At 38.8% G+C, this 18,335-nt stretch overlaps 1 protein-coding gene across 1 annotated transcript in view; it reads left to right on the forward strand.

The window, feature by feature from the left end:
- LOC137296910 (uncharacterized) overlaps window positions 1-13,426 on the forward strand; it is a 76,102-nt gene extending 62,676 nt beyond the window's left edge. The window contains exons 5-12 of the mRNA XM_067828808.1: window positions 2,009-2,149; window positions 2,696-2,856; window positions 3,497-3,598; window positions 4,661-4,806; window positions 4,921-5,089; window positions 6,602-6,714; window positions 7,329-7,413; window positions 8,414-13,426. Of these exons, the coding sequence (XP_067684909.1) occupies window positions 2,009-2,149; window positions 2,696-2,856; window positions 3,497-3,598; window positions 4,661-4,806; window positions 4,921-5,089; window positions 6,602-6,714; window positions 7,329-7,413; window positions 8,414-8,467 (971 nt within the window). The 3' untranslated portion in view covers window positions 8,468-13,426. The remainder of the gene's footprint in view (window positions 1-2,008; window positions 2,150-2,695; window positions 2,857-3,496; window positions 3,599-4,660; window positions 4,807-4,920; window positions 5,090-6,601; window positions 6,715-7,328; window positions 7,414-8,413) is intronic.
- The last annotated feature ends 4,909 nt before the right edge of the window (window positions 13,427-18,335 follow it).

Here is an 18,335-nt window from a genome sequence, read left to right on the forward strand (position 1 = left end):
TATGGGGGAAATTTCACATTCCTGTGATTTGTTTTCTTTGCAAGCAAAACCCCAGCCATTAATCTTTGTGTTCTGAAGGGTTCTTTTAAAAGACCAGAGGTGATGGCATCATTGTACATTGATGGTGAATGCTACAGGCCATAACAAATACCTGTCATACCAAAACCTGCAAGTAGAATAGGTTTCTCTCGTTTTCGGCATTCAGCAAGGCATAACGAAGTTGTCAGTGCAAACAGTGTGTATAGCTTTCTACTGCAGCTGACATAAACATAGTTACCTCTTATTATGATGTATACATAGTACTTGTCTGTCTTTGTGTTTGTGTGTGTGTGTGTGCGTGCGTGCATGCACGCACACAAGCAAGAGAGAGACTGTTCACAGTATAGGAAGGATGGTGGGTAGCCATGTGATTAAATGATTCACTCATCACACTAAAGACCAGTGTTCAATTCCTAACATGGGTACTCTGTGTGAAGCTGATTTCTGGTGTCCGCTGCCATGACATCGCTAGAATATTGCCAGAAGAAGCTTCAAACTAAACTCACTCACTCAGTATACACAAAAGCAAATGTTCCAAAATGTGCTCATACGAATGATTTGTTCGCGACTGAAGTGCACACTATACACAAATCACAGTTCAACAAAAGCATTATGCTGTATGGTCAGGTCAGACAAGTTCATTCCTTTTGCATCTTTGAATTTATATAGAAATGGAACAACAATTTTTGCCTTTGTTTTCTTTGAAAGTTTTGAATGTCAAATACTGCTGTTCACATTGCTCTATATCAGCTGTTTTGGAGTTGTTCCTTTCAGGAAAACAAAACAAAACAATATTTTGTCTTGTATCCCTGTGACCATTGTCCAGTGATTGCAGAGATACTGCTGGAATAGATGATTCAGCGGATACCCTTGCTCTCATCTGGAAATCTATGAACATTTGACTGAGCATTTTCTCTTATTATTTTACTATGGTGCTATGGATAAAGAATTGTATTCAATTTGTTATTCCATGCAGTGTGTTTAGCAGGAACAAAACAACCATTGACTAGATTCTCTTCGTATTTGGTATCTAGGTTCACCACAGTATAAGAAAGGCCACAGTCACATTTGGTGACCTTAACCTTCATTTCAAACTCACTAGGAGACTAGTTTTAGTCTTGTCAGCAAGATATCTCAAGAACCAATAACAGGATTTTCTTGATATTCAAGACCAAGCTTTATCTAAGGAAGGCGCAGGGCCCAGTCAATTTTGTTGACCTTGACTTACTTTTCAAGGTCATGACGACACTTTGAAGATTTCAGCATGTTAAGCTGCATGTTAAACTTCATGTTAAGCTTGTCAGCGTGATACCTCGAGAATTGTTCACTGGATTTTCATCACATTAGACGTCAATCTTCATCCAAGGAAAGCACCCGGCCCAGTTAATTTTGGTGACCTCGTTCTTTTCAAGGTCATGATGGCACTTTGAAGACTTCAGCATGTTACTTGAATGTTAATATTGTCAGTGAGATATCTCAAAAAACGTTCACAGGACTTTCTTCATATTTGACACCAAGCTTCATCTAGGGAAGGTTCAAGGTCCAGTCAATTTTGGTGACCTTTCACATAGTTTTCAAGGTCAAAGTAACACTTTCAGCATGTTGAACTTCAGGTTAAGACTGTCAGTGAGATAGATATCTTAAGAACAGTTCACTGAATTTTCTTCATAGACTTGCAAGACTTCTCTTGAATGTGTTTCAATAGGCAATTACTTTATGACTTTTTTGGCATATTTCGTACAGTATGACATTCATTTCAAGTTCAAAGGGAGTCTTGAAAATATTTGTGCATTTGAACAACTACAGGGCAAGATATCAAGGGAGGTTGACAGGTCATGTTTTTGTTGACATTTAACTTCACTTTGACCTTCACTTTTTAGTTCCATTTGATAACTTGTGATGGGGAATTATGTCACCTTAGTGACAGTGCTTGTTTATTTTTGTATTATTGTTTTATGGGTTTTTTTAGGAGTCATCGATTACCTGACAACAGAAATCTCCACATCGAAACAGAAGAAATTCAGCCTTGTTACATTTGTGGACACCCCTGGTCTTGTCGATGGGGACATGAAGTACCCATTTGATGTGAACAAGTCCATCCTCTGGTTAGGTAAGTACTGGAGATCTCAACTTGATGTAACTTGTCTAGGGTCATCATTCTTGCGTTCTTAAAGAGTGAAGACTCCTATTTTGTTGTGGTAAAAGGAACTTAAGTGGGGATTGGATGGTGCCTGGTGCACAGCTGGGGACTGGAAAGTGGGCAACTGGGAAGCGGATGGTGATTGATGGTCAACTGGAGACTGGATAGTGGGCGACTGGGGACTGGATGGTGATTGCTGGTCAACTAGAGATAGGATGATGATTGATGGTCAACTGGGAATAGGATTGTGGTTGGTGGTCAGCTGGGGATGGGATTGTGGTTGGTGGTCAGCTGGGGAATTTGATGCTGGTTGGTGGTCAGCTGGGGGACCGGATGGTGGGTGGTTGTCAACTGGTGATTGGAACTAAAATGGGGATTGGATGGTCAAGGGACCTCATTTAGGGAAATGTATTAAGCAGACTGAGATCATAATATTAAAGCAATATTCAGTCAAACTTGATCTTTCTTATTATTAGCCATTTTTTCTCATTGCATATCATTTATTGTTACCGACAGGTGACCTAGCAGATCTGATCTTCGTGTTTTTTGACCCAATTGGTCAGGCTCTGTGCAAGAGAACTCTGAACATTGTGGAGAAGCTGAATGACAAACATGCAGACAGGATGAAGTTCTACCTCAGCAAGGCTGACGAGGCTGGACATGAGAGTGACAGACAGGTTAGCAGGGGTAAAGTCTGCCCTGTGAGATACTATGCTAGATCTCATCATGCTGAAGACCCAAGTGTATTTCCCCACATGGGTACAATGTCTGAAGCCCATTTCTGATGCCTCAAGGTTATATTGCTGGAATATTGCTGGAATATTGCTGAAAGTGGCACAAAACCATACTCACTTGCTCCAGTTGATTGGGTGCTAGTATTTCCATCATAGTCTTAGGTCTGATAGTATTTCAGTGTTAGACCTTCATTTCAAACATTGTTGGTTGTCTTATTTTGTCCTGTTTATCATGGCTACTACAGAACACTAGCTGTGTAAATGCTGGATACCAGTCATTGATTGTGAAGTGTTTGATGTCTACATCCTTGCAAACTCCAGAGCATTTAGGGGTGGTGGGTAAGCGTAGTGGTTACAGCATTCACTTGTCATGTTGAAGACCCGGGTTTGATTCCCCACATAGATACATTTATGAAGCCCACTTGTAGTGTCCCATGCTGTGATATTACGAGAATATTGCTGAAAGTGTAGTAAAACCATACTCACTCCAGAGCATATTCAAACTTGGTGCTTGAGTATCTTACTTATTCAGCTGAACACATATATTTGATCTGGGGCTTGATGTAAACGTCTTGTGTTATAGCGTGTGATGATGCAGATCGTCCAGGAGCTGTGTAAGCGGCCGGGTCTGAACCGCACTGGCTTCGATATGCCCACCATCTACATCCCCTCCATGAATCAGAAGGTGAGACAGCTCAGTCTGACAAGGAACCCTGGGTAGAGCAGGTCTCTTGTAGTCCAAGACTTTAGCCGCAGTGAATACACTGTAGGCAAATACAATATTTTTACAAAAATAGTTAAATGCATATAAATGTTTATTCAGGACTTCTTTGTATAATATCAAAGAATTTAAAAAAAAACGTCATGTAATTGCTAAAGGCGAAACAATTCAATTATCTATCTATAAATCACAAAAGCATTACATTTGACAGTGGTACTTATAAGGCGCCATGGCCAAAGGACTCATTACACCACTGGATAGCTTGGACACATTCCATTTTCCATATGTCACTTTGATGAATAGACTTGTCAGAAGTAATGTTCCATTCTAGTGACCACAAATAATGAAAGGAATTAATGAAGGGATTTGGTTTGATTACTCAGGTGAATTAAACAGCTCCTCTTCTTACTACTGGGTTGTCACAGAATGGATAATTTGTTGTTGACCAGTAATGGACTAAATGATTTGCATGGTATATCTAGAATATTTCACTGGTGTAAATAACTTTTTTGTAGCCATCTCTATGGGGGTTTATGGTTTGGCAGAGGGGAGTTGTAGAGTTGTGATGTATGACAAGATTCACATCATATATACCCTGAATGAATTTGGCAGATTGAATTTGTTATAATACAAAATTGTATACAGCTTCTTGATGCTACAATGTGTGGGGGTGTGTGGGTGTAAAATGTAGAGGTAAAGATATTATCCAGGCTTAATGACACAATTTTAGTTCTGCACAACTTGATCAAGGGGAGATAATCATGATTTCTTGAATTCTTGAAATTTCAGACATGCAAACTTACGGCCATAGTTGCATTATTGGATTATTATTCACATCCATTAACATTGGGGCAACTTTAATGTCTTGAATTAATTTCAACTGTATATACATGGAATATGTTTAAAACATTTATTTCTAAAATTTTCTTCAGGATTTAACAAACAGGATGGTGTCCAGAAGGTGAATGGTTGAAGATAATTCCTGTGCTGATTCAGTCAGTCAGACTAGCATGTGGTTTGTTGCAGACTAGTCGCTGTGCCAACCAGATTGAGGAGGTATGCAAGGAGGTAGAGAAGACTATCAACCAGACTATACAGAACACGCTCAATGCCCTGGAGAGAGACTGTGACCATATAGCTCAGATTGTGGAGGAAAAGCTCCAAGACGACAGGTGAGAAGAACAGTTTTTTTATCATGCCTCAGTTTGTCAGGATTATATTCAGTGATTGACATAATGATTTAACCATCTACACAATTAATCGTTTGGTTTGTGTTTTATCATCAGTGTGAAGAGGTCAAATAACATGCGAGCGAGAGTGCGAGGATTCTGCTTCAGTCTCTTTGGGATGTTGATGCCACTGTTGCTGCTGGCGACGTTTCTCATCAGCACATCGCCAAAGACCCTGAGTCAGTTCCTAGGGGAGAGCCTTGTCGTCACCGTGGCCACATACTTGGTGAGTGAAGAACTATCAATGACTATTGAGAAAGATTGTGTAGTTGAGATCTATGAGCACTTGTTCATGGTTTTGTCCAGAGGCAGTTGGTGGCCGTTGATTCATTGTGAGAACTGAATAAAGAGCTGACTGTGTCACTGTGGTTACTACTAGCTTGGTCTGACCACCTCCGTGTAGTGGTTAGTGCATCTGCCCAGAGAACTTCAATAACATGAGTGAGGGAGTTTAGTTTCATGCTGCACTCAGCAATAATCCACCTATATAACTGTGGTATGTAAATAATGTAAAGTCTGGACCAGACAATCCAGTGACCAACAGCATGATCATCAATCTGCAGTTGGGAACCGATGACATGTGCCAGCCAAGTCAGTGAGCCTGACTGCCCGATCCCATTAGTCGCCTCTTACGACAAGCAGAATCACCTTTTATGGCAAGCATGGGTTGCTGAACGCCTATTCTACCCCATACCTTCATGGGTCTTTTTCAATAACAACTTCAGTGGATTAAACTTCTGACATTGCTGTTTATTTATGATATGCCTCTCATGTCTTGGAGGTCTGAACCGGAGTCCTATCTTGATTTGAAAGTTTTGCTGCCCATATTTGGTTCATTACTCAAAGTTTTGCTCAGTTTAGATGGGGGATCATTCCTATTTATCCTAACTCACACATAAATGTCGCTGTCCCATTGGCTGAGCACTCTTTCATTATTTTCTGTGTACCCTGTGTACAAGCGAGGTACATTGCAATATACCCCGCTGCCAATGGTAGTTACTTTTTTTTATCTTGAATAACACTAAATGACTCATGATGCACTGAAATTACTGACGTTTTGTGAATGGAATCAATTGAAGGGAGATAACTCTAAATTTTATTTTCTTGTGTCGTCTTCAAAATTAAATGATGGCTGCGAAAACGTTTGACTCTCTTTCCAATAAATAAATTTCGACGAAATGTTTAAAGGTAGTCCGTGTGAATATTAAGAAGAGGAATTACTTCGCGACGACATCACTGAGACAATACCTACGTGAAAAAAATCCAGCAAGATGCAAGATTCAAATCATTTGATTCACACAGGTTGGCTGAAGTATACAATCCTATACTCATGCTTCAAACACTTATATTGACTGCCAGATTATCAAATTTGCCTGCTCAATGGTTGGGATAAAGTTTAGACTTGTAATTAGTAATAGTCAAGGCACATTGCCAGCTCACGGCGACACATACATGACTGTCCCCAGTCATAGGACACTCAATATCTTACTTTCTGATGCTGGAAATCACAGCCATGCTGCCTGTTGGGCACTCACATTGCCAGCACATCCTTACTACAGCTAGGTGAACTGAAGACAATGTGAATCTGCCTTCAGCATGATAGGCCTAATCAGAAAGTGAAGTATATTCAATTATGTTGTGGGCAGACAAGTTTTGAACATGGCTGGCAAGTTTGGCTGGCTGTAAGTTTTGGAAGTTTCATACCCTGGTACAGTGTTGCCTTGACGTTGTGTTCCAGGGTCCCTTGTCTCAGCTGTGGAAGACAGTCCCCACAGATTACACCAACTATGTCATCATCGGGATCCTGACGCTGGCACTGATTCTCCTGCTGCTAGCCAAGTTCTCCTCCAGGTCAGTCTGTGGTGACACTGTCTCATCAACATCGAGCCCACTTGTTAGGGGCATACTGTCCACACTTTTTCCACAACATTGTAGCTTATGAAATATATATTGGGACAAATGCACTCACTATGCTTCCTATTGATGGAATCAAAGATATCTTATCCCTTGCAACTTACCTGGAATCAGTATTTAAAATTTCAAGGCGAACAACTTCCAAACAGAGAACACTTGCCATATATGGAATATAAACAATTGCTTCGTACATAAAAAACCTGTCACATGTGTAGCTGTTTGTGTTTGCCAAACTAGTTTCAATAACAAGTTGTGCGTAGAATGTTTGTAAAGAGTGCTCCAAGGGACATTAGTTAATTAATTCAAAAGTTTTTATTTAATATTGTAATCTAAGTATGTAACTTGGTGTGAATAAATTCTGTGGTATTTTCCCTGGGGGCTGGTAGTTAGTATTATCGAGAGAAAGGCATTATTCATTTAGATGTGATGTAGTGCCTACTCTCCCATCAGTGTCGGTTTGAGCATGATCCTAGGAAGTCATCTGTCATCCAAATTAGTTGCATTTTCATAGTATATCAAACACTTCAATGTTAAACTGTTTGTCTTTGCAGGACGAAGGTGACTCTGAGTAGGAAGCAGAAGAGAAACCTTCTGGAGATCCGAGAGTATGTCCAGAGCACCGTCAAGTCCAAGAAGGTAATTCCAATCTCATTGCTGGATATTCCTGTATAACTGTGTTAGTTTGTCATCAGTTGTCAGGTGTGTTGACCTGTGATAACAGCTGACTGAGATGTGAATCAGCTGTTGATTGGATGGTCAGAGTGGAGGATACTGCTTTATGGCATTCCAATATGCTCATGGAAACAATTAAGGGAACACATGGAAAAGTGTTCATTTATTTCGAGAATTTCACCCACAGTGCAATACATACCTTATGAAGACACCTAGAAAACAAAAAGAGGAACACTTGTACTTTCGCATGTTCTCATGTTCTTTCGCATTCCCATGAATATATTTGTTCATGATTCCGAAAAGCGTTATGGTATGAATTTACAAAAAAGTGCCCCTTATATTTGCTTATGCCTATGTTATAAATGTCCAAGAGGCAGGGCTCGATTTACTGCTTTGTTACTTGCACTGGTGCAGCCGAGAACTACAAAGTTCAAGGCTAATTCTTGGTAGCTAACTGGTTGCTTAGTTTTGGATGGCTAATTGGTTGCTCCATTCTGGATTACAGTATTACTAAGTTCAACCTTGTTATGAGTCCAACTTACACAAGGTGCAAAACAATTTTCGAGAAGTAAATCAACAATAAATCTGACATAAGCATGAGTATGTCAGCTCATTTTTCTTTTAAACATTGAATAGCTATGGCTCTGAAACATTGCTGTTTATAGAGACGAGTCAGATGTGGAAAACAGGGATTTGCTGTGTCTCTGTGTTGCTCTGGTTTCATGGGTACAACATCACGGAAATATGTCCACCAAAACCCCTGACATTTTCACGCTTTAAGCTGCAACTGGAATTTGGTCGATGCAACTAGGTTTTTATCTTAGGTTGCACTTGGTGCAAGTAGGTTAACATCTCTTAAATTGAGTCATTAGAAGGCAAATTAGTTAATTTTGGCAAGTAACATGTTAACTCAGTTTGTGTATTTAGCGAAGCAAGTGCCTCACCATTGATGGTTTTGTTGCAGCAAACACTCTACCAGGAGTACTTACACCAGAGTGTAGCTGACCACGACATGTAACAACGCCGTCGCCACCATCAGCTGTCCGTGCCATACATCTTATTCACTTCAACACTATTGTCACCTTCCAACATGTCACCTAGCAGAGGAGGCTCTATATTTCCCAGCTCAAACATTCACCCTCATTGTTAGTGTAAAGTGATTCAATGTAAATTGTTGGATTGTCACAAAAGATCGTGATGCTTCAGTGAATCTTCTCATTCCTTCTGTTGTATTTCTGGTTTGTTGAAATATTTTTACAGATCTATTTTGCTACCATTGATAAGTATTATGTAAGACTAACATCGAATATCAGTTTGCACGAATCTTGTCTCACAACCAAAGTTTGTATATAATACCACCACAAGAATTGTTGTTCTTCCATCCTAACAGTATATAAGATTAATACAATACATCAATACCAACCCCTATTCTGTAAATTGATCTCTGATACTCATGCTGTTGATCACTGGATTGCCTGGTCCAAGCTTGATTGCCACTATATAACTGGAATATTGCTGAGAAGCTAAACTCACTCACTCAATTTACTGAGATTTGGGTTATGTCTAGTGGTCTGTATTCAGTATGTTGAACTATTGTGATATGGATTACAAAAGAATTATTAAGAAGATTATAGAAAAGACGGGACTTATAGTGTATTGTCTAGTGCTTGAAGCATTTCATGTCTTAGTCCCACTTTACCGAACATGCTGAAGACTTGGGTTCAATCTCCACTTAGATACAATATGTGAGACCCATGGTGTTCTGGTGTCCCTCTGCTGTGATACTGCTGGAATATTGCAAAAAGCAGCATGAAGCCATACTTCCTCATTCATTCAGCAACTTGGTCTTACCCTCACGGTTCATTAGGGCTACTCCACCATGTCTGCTGTTGGGTTATTGGTTAGGTTCTTGTTGAACACTTCAGTTGGCAATATTCCATATGGCAACAGTGTGTAAGTAGTCAAATCTTGATCAGATAATCCAGTGAACAATGATGCATGAGCATCAATATGTGTCACATGTGTCACAACCAATATGCCTAACTCATTCATGAATTCAGTACTTCTGGACTATTTCAGAATGCATCCTTAGTCAGTTAGGAGTCTTTGGACACTGTTTGAAACAAGGACTTGCCATAACTGATTAAACCTAGCAGTGGCGTATGAGTAGTACAACTCTTAAGGGTTATCCTAAGAGTAACTGTTTACAATATAATTCAGGAAAATGATGTACTTACGGAACTCTGGTATGAATTGATTGAACTGGTATGGTTGTTATGAAGAAATATTGCGAAGATCATCGATATAGAATCCGTTCCCATTTATTTTCTTGAAAAAATATCGTGTGATATTGTGTATTATTTAGTGGTGTCCCATTTATTTGTACATCTTGAAAGGGTTTGAAAATGACATCCAGTACTCTTTCTTTCGCAAAGTGTACTTAAGGCCAGACCAATATTATTCTTGTTTTATGGATTTTTGTCATCAGGAAACCTCAAGGAAGGGGGTGTAGAATGGGATGTGTGTATGTTAATCACCAGTCAAAGTATTATTCCTTTCAAATGCTAAAATTTTTAACTTTTGCCAGTTTGTGAAGTTTATGTGGGGCAAAAAAACATTCTTAGAAGAATTTTCTTTTAAGTTTACACTTTGTGGCCAATTAAAACATTAGGATTTTATTCTTTGACCAGGGAAAATTAATTCTACTTTTTTTTTTTTTTTTTTCTTATTCTTGGAAATAAACAATAGGCAAATCTATAAAACAAGAAATAAAATTTTCTGGGATAAAGGCAGTAGTTTATGGTCAGAAAGTGTTCATCTAAATTGTAGTATTTTGTGATACGTATTGTTTTAACTGATTCCTGCAAGCATTACTGTATTAATAACTGTATTAATAACTGTGTGCATGTGTTGCTGTAACAGTGTGGCCTTATTGCCCTGTAACACTGTAACACTGTCCTGTTATGCCATGCACTGTACAGCATGTATCCTAGGATATGATCCTACATATTCAGCCATTTCCATCTTCCCCTTACATTACTATCACGATCATCATACAGGCACATTTTATTCCTTGTTTGCCCAATCTCCCAGTAATTGCCTTAAGACAGGAACTTTTTAATTACAAAGAAATCAACAAGTGAGTTTTGGTTTACCCCACACTTTGCAGGGTTCCAGCTATAACACAGAAATCAATGCCTAAATGTATGACTGTATTTTGCCAGTTTAACAACTGCTTTTTGATAATTCATTTGAGTTCTCCAGGTTAATGTTTGTTTTGGAAAAAATGGTTTTCATTGCTTTAGATAAGATTTTTGCTGTGTTGAGAAATTAAACCTTCAGAGAGTTAAAGTAACGATGCAGTTTATATCATTTTAATAATGACATGTAAAACATGAAATAAAACTGCCCTGGCTTAATTGCCTAAAACTGACTGTATACCCTGAATCAGTTTACAACTAATTTATGCTTTCAGTTTCAATATCACCTTCATAATGATAAATCTTTCACATGTATTTATTGTATAAAGTTTTTCATGCCAAGGTGAGAACAAAGTTCATTGCAACCAAGCAGGGTTATGGTGCTAGATTCTGGCTTTCCAGAGTTTGGTTTTGTTAGTCAAGGTGTCATCAGTTTTTGATGAGTAAGGCAGCAGTAGGTTAGAATTGTCAAGTACAGTATGAATGGACAATCCATGTGAATGTTGAGTGACTTGAGTTTTCTGTCTGCTCATACAGCTAGATAATCTGATGTGTAAATAATTTTACAATTTGTTTTAGAGTATCCTACATCTTTTTGTTTAATTTGAATCACATACTCGTGGAGAGAAATAAGGGTCCAGTATTCAACAGACTGGAAACCTTGTTAAACTGATAACCATGTCCAACTGTGAGAACAAATAGAGAATCTCACCCAGGTGTTTACTCATGTCGATTATATCAACACGAGTTGATAAAGTTACAAATATCCAAGGCTTGCGGATTATATTGTTGCCTTAATCAACTAGTATTGATACAAATGATATCAGTAGACACGAAGATGAGATTCTATTTGTCATCGAAAATCATTCTTCATCGGTTTTCAATGGAAAATGTAGATCTCTCAACACTGTAGTACCAGTTGACTTGCAGTACAGTGATGTAGCATTGTGACATCATCAAGATCATGATGTCATAGCATTGTCAGGACATTGTACAGTATCTTCATGGAGATATCATATGATTACACAAGTGATATCTCCGGTGGATGATAAACACCTTTTTGGTCCAGAATATTCCTTCCTTCAGTAGATCTCGGTAGAAGCTATATATACTGGACAAAATAAGAGAGGGATATAGGCATTTTTGTTACTTATATTTTACCATTATGTCAATGAATAAATCCATCATTATTCATAAATTAAAAATTTACATATATCCCTAACTATTTTTGTCCCGTATACATCCCAAGAAACAATCAGTGATTCTGTAATTGGTGCCCAGTAACTGAGTTCTATAATGTATGGATTAATAAGGTTTAACTTTGTTTCGATCTGTGTCAAAATATTTCTACTTTTGACCAATGTTACCTGTTTGAAACAATTCCTCCATGTTGTCATTTTTAGTGTGCCTGATATTTCTCTCCGTCAGTGTACAAGAGTTCTGATAGAATGGTACATAATTGTGCACCAGTTACAGAAGACCATTTTTTCTGTAGCCCCCAAACTATCAACTCGAGTTCCCTTTAGCCAAAGGACAACTCCTCACCTGGCACAATGTAGTATTGCAACATTACCTTGTTGCTGGTGAGTGGTATTTTTTAATAATGAAAAAAAAAATAAGATAGGACTGTTTACATTAGTCCGAAAACCATTTTATGATTTATAGTCATTTATCTCTTGTACAGGTTAATGAATTGCCTGAATATTGTACTAATTCATAATGTAATTTTCATCTGTCTTATTTACTCCTACAACTGACATTTTTACATGTATATGATTGTTGGTGTGAGATTATTGTTTGTGGTCTAGGTAGCAAGATAGGCATCAAGGTTCCAGTGTGCTCCCTCAGTTGATGTTCTGTGTATGACAACAACTTTTAGGTTCTGTTTATGTACTTTACCAGGCAAAATCTTGCTCAGATTATTTTTCAAGTCCATGGAACTTTGATAACCTGTGCATGTTGATGGGTACCCGTTTGACAGTCATTGTTTCAATCTCATTCGTCAGTAAGAATGTAGAACTGCATATGGGTTCATCTGGCATGACTGTTTAGTACCTTGGAATTGGTGGGAGTTTTTTTGGGGTCTGGTTTTGAGAGATACAGTTTTCACACTTTTAGTCATAGTTTCCAAACATACATTTTTGTGGGGGGAGGTTCTTTTTTATTTTTTATTTTTTTGTCTTTTTCGTCAAACATGCATTTTGGGTGGACTTTATTGGGTCAGGGAACCAACATTTATGTTTCTCAGAAAGGAAGAGCCAAATGCATTGCTCTTTTATGGGCAACCACCGTAGTCAACAATTTCTGTTTCTTTTTAGTAACGTCTGATGCAAACAAAAAGCACAAAAAAATTCAAAGAAAATTAATTATGTTATATTTTATCCTAAATTCTGATCAATTTCCAGAACAGTCACACCACATGAATTGCATCAAGATGTTAAATTCTACATGGCTTGACTGACAAGAAAATATATGCATCCATTGTATAACTTCATGCTAATATGTTAAATGTAGGACTAAGATTTCTTGTACCAGAACCTTGCTATGAACTGCTCGGTCACAGAGTACAGTTACACTCAGTGCAACCATGATTCATTGATGCTCATCATTTTCATTGTTCTGATTCGTGCTTTGTATGCTAATATTTCATTGTCATTCTTGATGGGGATGAGGGGTTTCATCCATGAATACTTGTCGTTCTTCAAAGGCAGCTCCATATTGTTGATGTTTACTGGTACAGAGGTTTAACTTTCACTCAATAAATATCTCAAAGATTATCCTCTGTTTCTGTCTTTACTGCTGTGATTGTTGTTTGTGTTGATGCCAGGATTTAAGCTGATATTTTGGCTAATGTTAAACCTGGTTTACTGTGGTCATATTTCATGACTTGTGCCCTTTAAACCTGATTCAGTGCATGGCAGGGTGGTGGGGTAGCTTGATGACTAAAGCATCTGCTTGGCATGCAGAGGACCCAGGTTCGATTCCCCATGTGGGTACAGTGTGAAGCCCTTTTCTGGTGTTTCACACTATGATAAGGCTGGAATGTTGCTTAGAGCAGCATAATCCTAGAACGCACGCACGCACGCACACACTCACGCACGCACACACGCACGCACTCACGCATGCTGTATTGCTGGGTTATTACCTATGTGATTAAGGCAGGAAAGGTCAGCTTGTGACAACTGAGGTCCTGGCAGATTGTGAGAACAGAACATGTTTCTCCTGCAGTCAATCCCAGTTCACACACCCCTGCCTGATATTTCTTGCTGGATGGGTTTATCACAACCGTCATCGGAAGAAAATGGTAGGCGTACCACTCCGCTAGGCATAGACGGAAACAGTTACCATTTTGTTTTGTTCAGTCTGAACATGTCTGATGAATCTTTAGACATATTCGTTTCCAATGTTTGCTGGGGGTTTTTTTTGTTGGTTTTTTTGGGTGTGTGTGTGTGTGTGTGTGTTTTATTTGGTTTTTGTTTTGTTTGGTTTTGGTTTTTTGTTTTGGGGGGAGGGTGGGGGGGTTGTTTATGTAGAAATGTCAGACTTTCAGTAAGAAGGAGATATTCTAACGAAATAATCCAAACATGATTGGATACTTGATTAATAAGACCTTCATTTGTGAAAACAATCGTGCACATGGGTATATTGTGTGAAACTCTCTATTGTTTCAGTTTCAACAGCTAGGTCTGACCTTCCTTGTTCATGTCTGCCAATCGATCAGGCATCCACATGTTAGAATGGGTGTGAAAGACTCACAAGTAGTACTGACATCACGTGAAGTGCAGCATACAGACAGTTCCTCTTCCACACCCTCATACCTTTATACCAGATCAATTTTAGTTCTTATTTTACAGCTCCAACAGTTATATTTTTTCAAGAATGAGGGGGAAAAAATCCTCTTGTTCATACGATAAAAGTTAAAAATTCTTGAAACCAATGTGAAACATAAACCCCCTAAACCTTTTTTTAGTTGATGCAAACAAACCAGAACGTTGGAAAGTCGTGCATTTTCCGAGGACAAAAATCTGTGAAAAGGAAACAAAACTGGTCTGGCCTTTTCTCAAAAGCACATTGAGAAAAAACAGGTCACTGATTCCTGGACACTGAACAACACTGGAGTGATACATAGAAGGCCTTTCACGATAGCCCGGATACTTGGGATGGGTGGATAGTGAGTTGAACCCGTCTTAGTACCACAACCCCTTATTATCATGTGACTAATAGACTAAACAATATGTTATTCTTTCACGATAAAATGTATTGTCTCTGAAGATATGAACATAATTGCGGCATTTCTTTTGACTTAAATACATGGTTAAGATATTGCAAAAACTCTTTTTTTTTATCCTCCGACCTGAAGAATATATTGCCATTTCTTACAAATTTTATGTCAGGAATGAACATAACGGGTAGGGTAAGGTAATAAAAGGTGGAGTACCTGGGTGGAGAATTTGGACCCTCCCCAGCCTAAAATATAGGCTAACTATTGTACGTACAATTCCTGTGACTGTTTTGTGTTTATATGCCATATTCAACAGCAAGACACGTGAAACTCACCTGATTCCCCATGCATAGGTGCATAGAATATGACCTTGACCCATAGATTTAGGTTTTCGATGTCCTATTTTTTTAAAACTTCACCATCTATTTAAGGTCAGTATCAATTCAACACAACACTAAAATGAGTACAAAGAAGACCCTTGAGTGTTCTACAACAATCATTCATGATCTTAGTTAGAAACAAGTTTAGCATAGCTTGTGGTCAATGTCCACACTGGAAGTAATCAAAAATGTCACCTTTAAATACTGAAAACCTGAGCATTAAGACAGGACATTGATACATATAAAGTGTAAGTGAAACACGAGTGTGTCATTTTCTTTATTGCCATTTTTGTGTCTGTGTGTTTTATCCACATAACAGTGTAATTTGTAATCTTACCACCAATCCAGAACTCTTTTTTGGTCATTGAGCAGCAAAGATTTCTGCTCATTCAGATCATGTATGAGACCGGCTCTACTGACATTGCTGCGAAAGGTATACTTCTCAGTTTGGGTACCCAAAGTTAAAGTATTGACAGTGTGATGTTGCCTGCCGGGATTTCTCACCCATCTTGCTCCCAGGGGCGGTGGGGTAGCCATGAGGCTAAAGGTTCCACACGTCATGCCGAAGACTCGGGTTCGATTCCGCACGAGTACAATGTGTGAAGCCCATGTCTGGTGTCCCCTGCTGTGATAATGGCCTGAATATCGCTAAAAGCAGCGTAAAACTAAACATACTCGCTCCTTCATCTTGCTCCCATTCTGAACATAACACATAGGACAATAAACTTAACACAGCAACAGGTATTGAAAAAACTCTAATGTTCATAATTCAATAAATATTTAGTGCAGTATATTGGTTGGTAAAAGTGGTACGGATTTGAGTCAACGTCACTGACGGTGCTCATCTACGGATCGAACCAACCTTTGATATTTTAAGACAGGCGACAGCCAGAGATAGGCGGAATGGGTCGAGGTTGTTTATTTGAAACAGCAAGTAATTATTCTTGCTTTGCAATAGACATGTGTATTTCCGAACAAGTTTTACCCTCATGTGTTCCCAGTATGTTAACAGCGGCAAAGTACCGCTTGTACTGCTGCTCAGTACCGCTTGTACTGCTGCTCAGTACTGCTTGTCGTAAGAGGCGACTAACGGGATCAGGGGGTCAGGCTCGCTGATTTGGATGACACATCAATCGTATCCCCATTCTGATCTATTTTCATGCTCTTGATAACTGGATTGTCTGGTCCAGTCTCGATTATTTACATACCTTCGTTATATGGTTGGAATATTGTTAAATGCGGCCTGAAACAATACACAAACAGTTAATTCACTGTCTGTGTCTATACAGTTCTATAAAAAGTCAGGTTTGTGGGAACTCTGTTTAGATATACCTCTGTTTAGATATAAGAGTCATATCTACTGTTGGCGATTAGTCAGTATATCAATCACTAGAACAAAATATGTTCCCGACAAGCACAGCTTGAATAAACAAGCAAAACAAAAAAAAGAAAGTGGTATTTCAGAGATTGGTACTTTAAAACCATCATTAGTTTACACCAGTGCAAGTAGACCTTTCTACATGTCATCATACAAGTGTAATAATCTTGCACACAACGTTAAACTTCACTTCACCTGCTTTAAATGTGAACTGCATTTGGCAACCATGTAATTAGACTGGCAGTGGTATTGCTGGAGGCAACTTTGGCTGGCTGTAGTTTTCAGTGCCCCAATCTGAACCTAAAGTTAACACGATGGAAATGTGTGGAGGCATGTATATCTTTCAGGGACCTTTATAAAAGATGGTGAAAGGGCTGCTAGTTTTATTTTTGCCGTGGTGTGTTGGGTAGTATCAAACTGAAATCTATTGACTTGAGTGACATAACTGACTTTACTAGAATCCCCCCAAATCCTATGCATGCTGCTGGTGAACCTTGAGTCAAGACTACCTGAATTCCATACATTTAAATCGGGGACCAGTAGGAGGCCCATTATGTTCTTTGATAGGAATTGAAAACCAATAACATTAGACTGCTTGACATCAGGTTACTTGAAGTTACGCATGAACCGGATGCAACCTTATATTTCATCGTATTCCAGATTTTGTATCCTATCCCACGAGCCAACACATTCCATTTCGCATGGCCAAGATGGCGGCCACCAAATCGCCCCAAACTGGAGGAATAAGCCTTAGGATTCTACTCCCCAATTTTCACGTCTCCGGAATAAAAAAAACCCAAACATTGGAAATGCTCGTTATTAGAAAGCTCAACATAGATCAGTTAGTACCTTTGCATAAGTCCTCAATGGAATCAATTGTGAAACTAAGAACATCTCAGGTTTGGATATTGGTTCCTTAGCCTGGATGTATAACTGCATATTCCCATTCATTCAGCTGCTGTCACTGTCTATGTTTTGAAATTAACAGAAAACAGAAGTATGAATTACGAGTTCTTCTCTTTAGCATCTTCATACCAGCTTTGCTATTCGTGAGAATGGCAAGCTCATCGTCTTTCTCATCCATGGTTACATTGTACAAATCCCATGGGCAGATCAAGACCGGAACCCACATATTCTTATGTTACTGAGTGCCACACCCAAAACAATGGACATGAGTACAGGATATGATGTAGGTATAAGCAAGACTGCACACTCAGAGAGGCCTCTGTAGAGGCACTATCAAAGCATGATTTTGGAAGCTCTATCCTAGGTCTATCAAGTATAGATCTCAGGCAGATCGACTATACAGTATTATATATACTACATAAACTAAACAGCTGTACCCACTGTCTGATGGTTAAGGCTCGTCAAGCTGAAGACTAAGTTAGATTCTCCACGTGTGTACATTACATGAAACCCATTTCTTGCGTCCCTTGCCGTGATATTGCTGGAATAGTGCTAAGTGGCATGGAACCATACTAATTCACTTTGGCCAACGGTTCTTATCTGCCTCAGTGCTAGGAACTCTGTATATGTGGAGAATGGATTGCTACATAGATAGTTGTAGATTTTTTATTTCTAGGTAGATTATGCAACAGCCTATGCAACTCCTTCTTTAAGGATTTATTCTGTGCCCAATTAGCCACATGTCAAAATTGAACAACAGCGTCACGTAGTGACAGACCTCTTCAAACTATTATGAAATA

Source organism: Haliotis asinina, chromosome 1, assembly GCF_037392515.1.
Source record: "Haliotis asinina isolate JCU_RB_2024 chromosome 1, JCU_Hal_asi_v2, whole genome shotgun sequence".
Lineage (NCBI taxonomy): Eukaryota > Metazoa > Mollusca > Gastropoda > Lepetellida > Haliotidae > Haliotis > Haliotis asinina.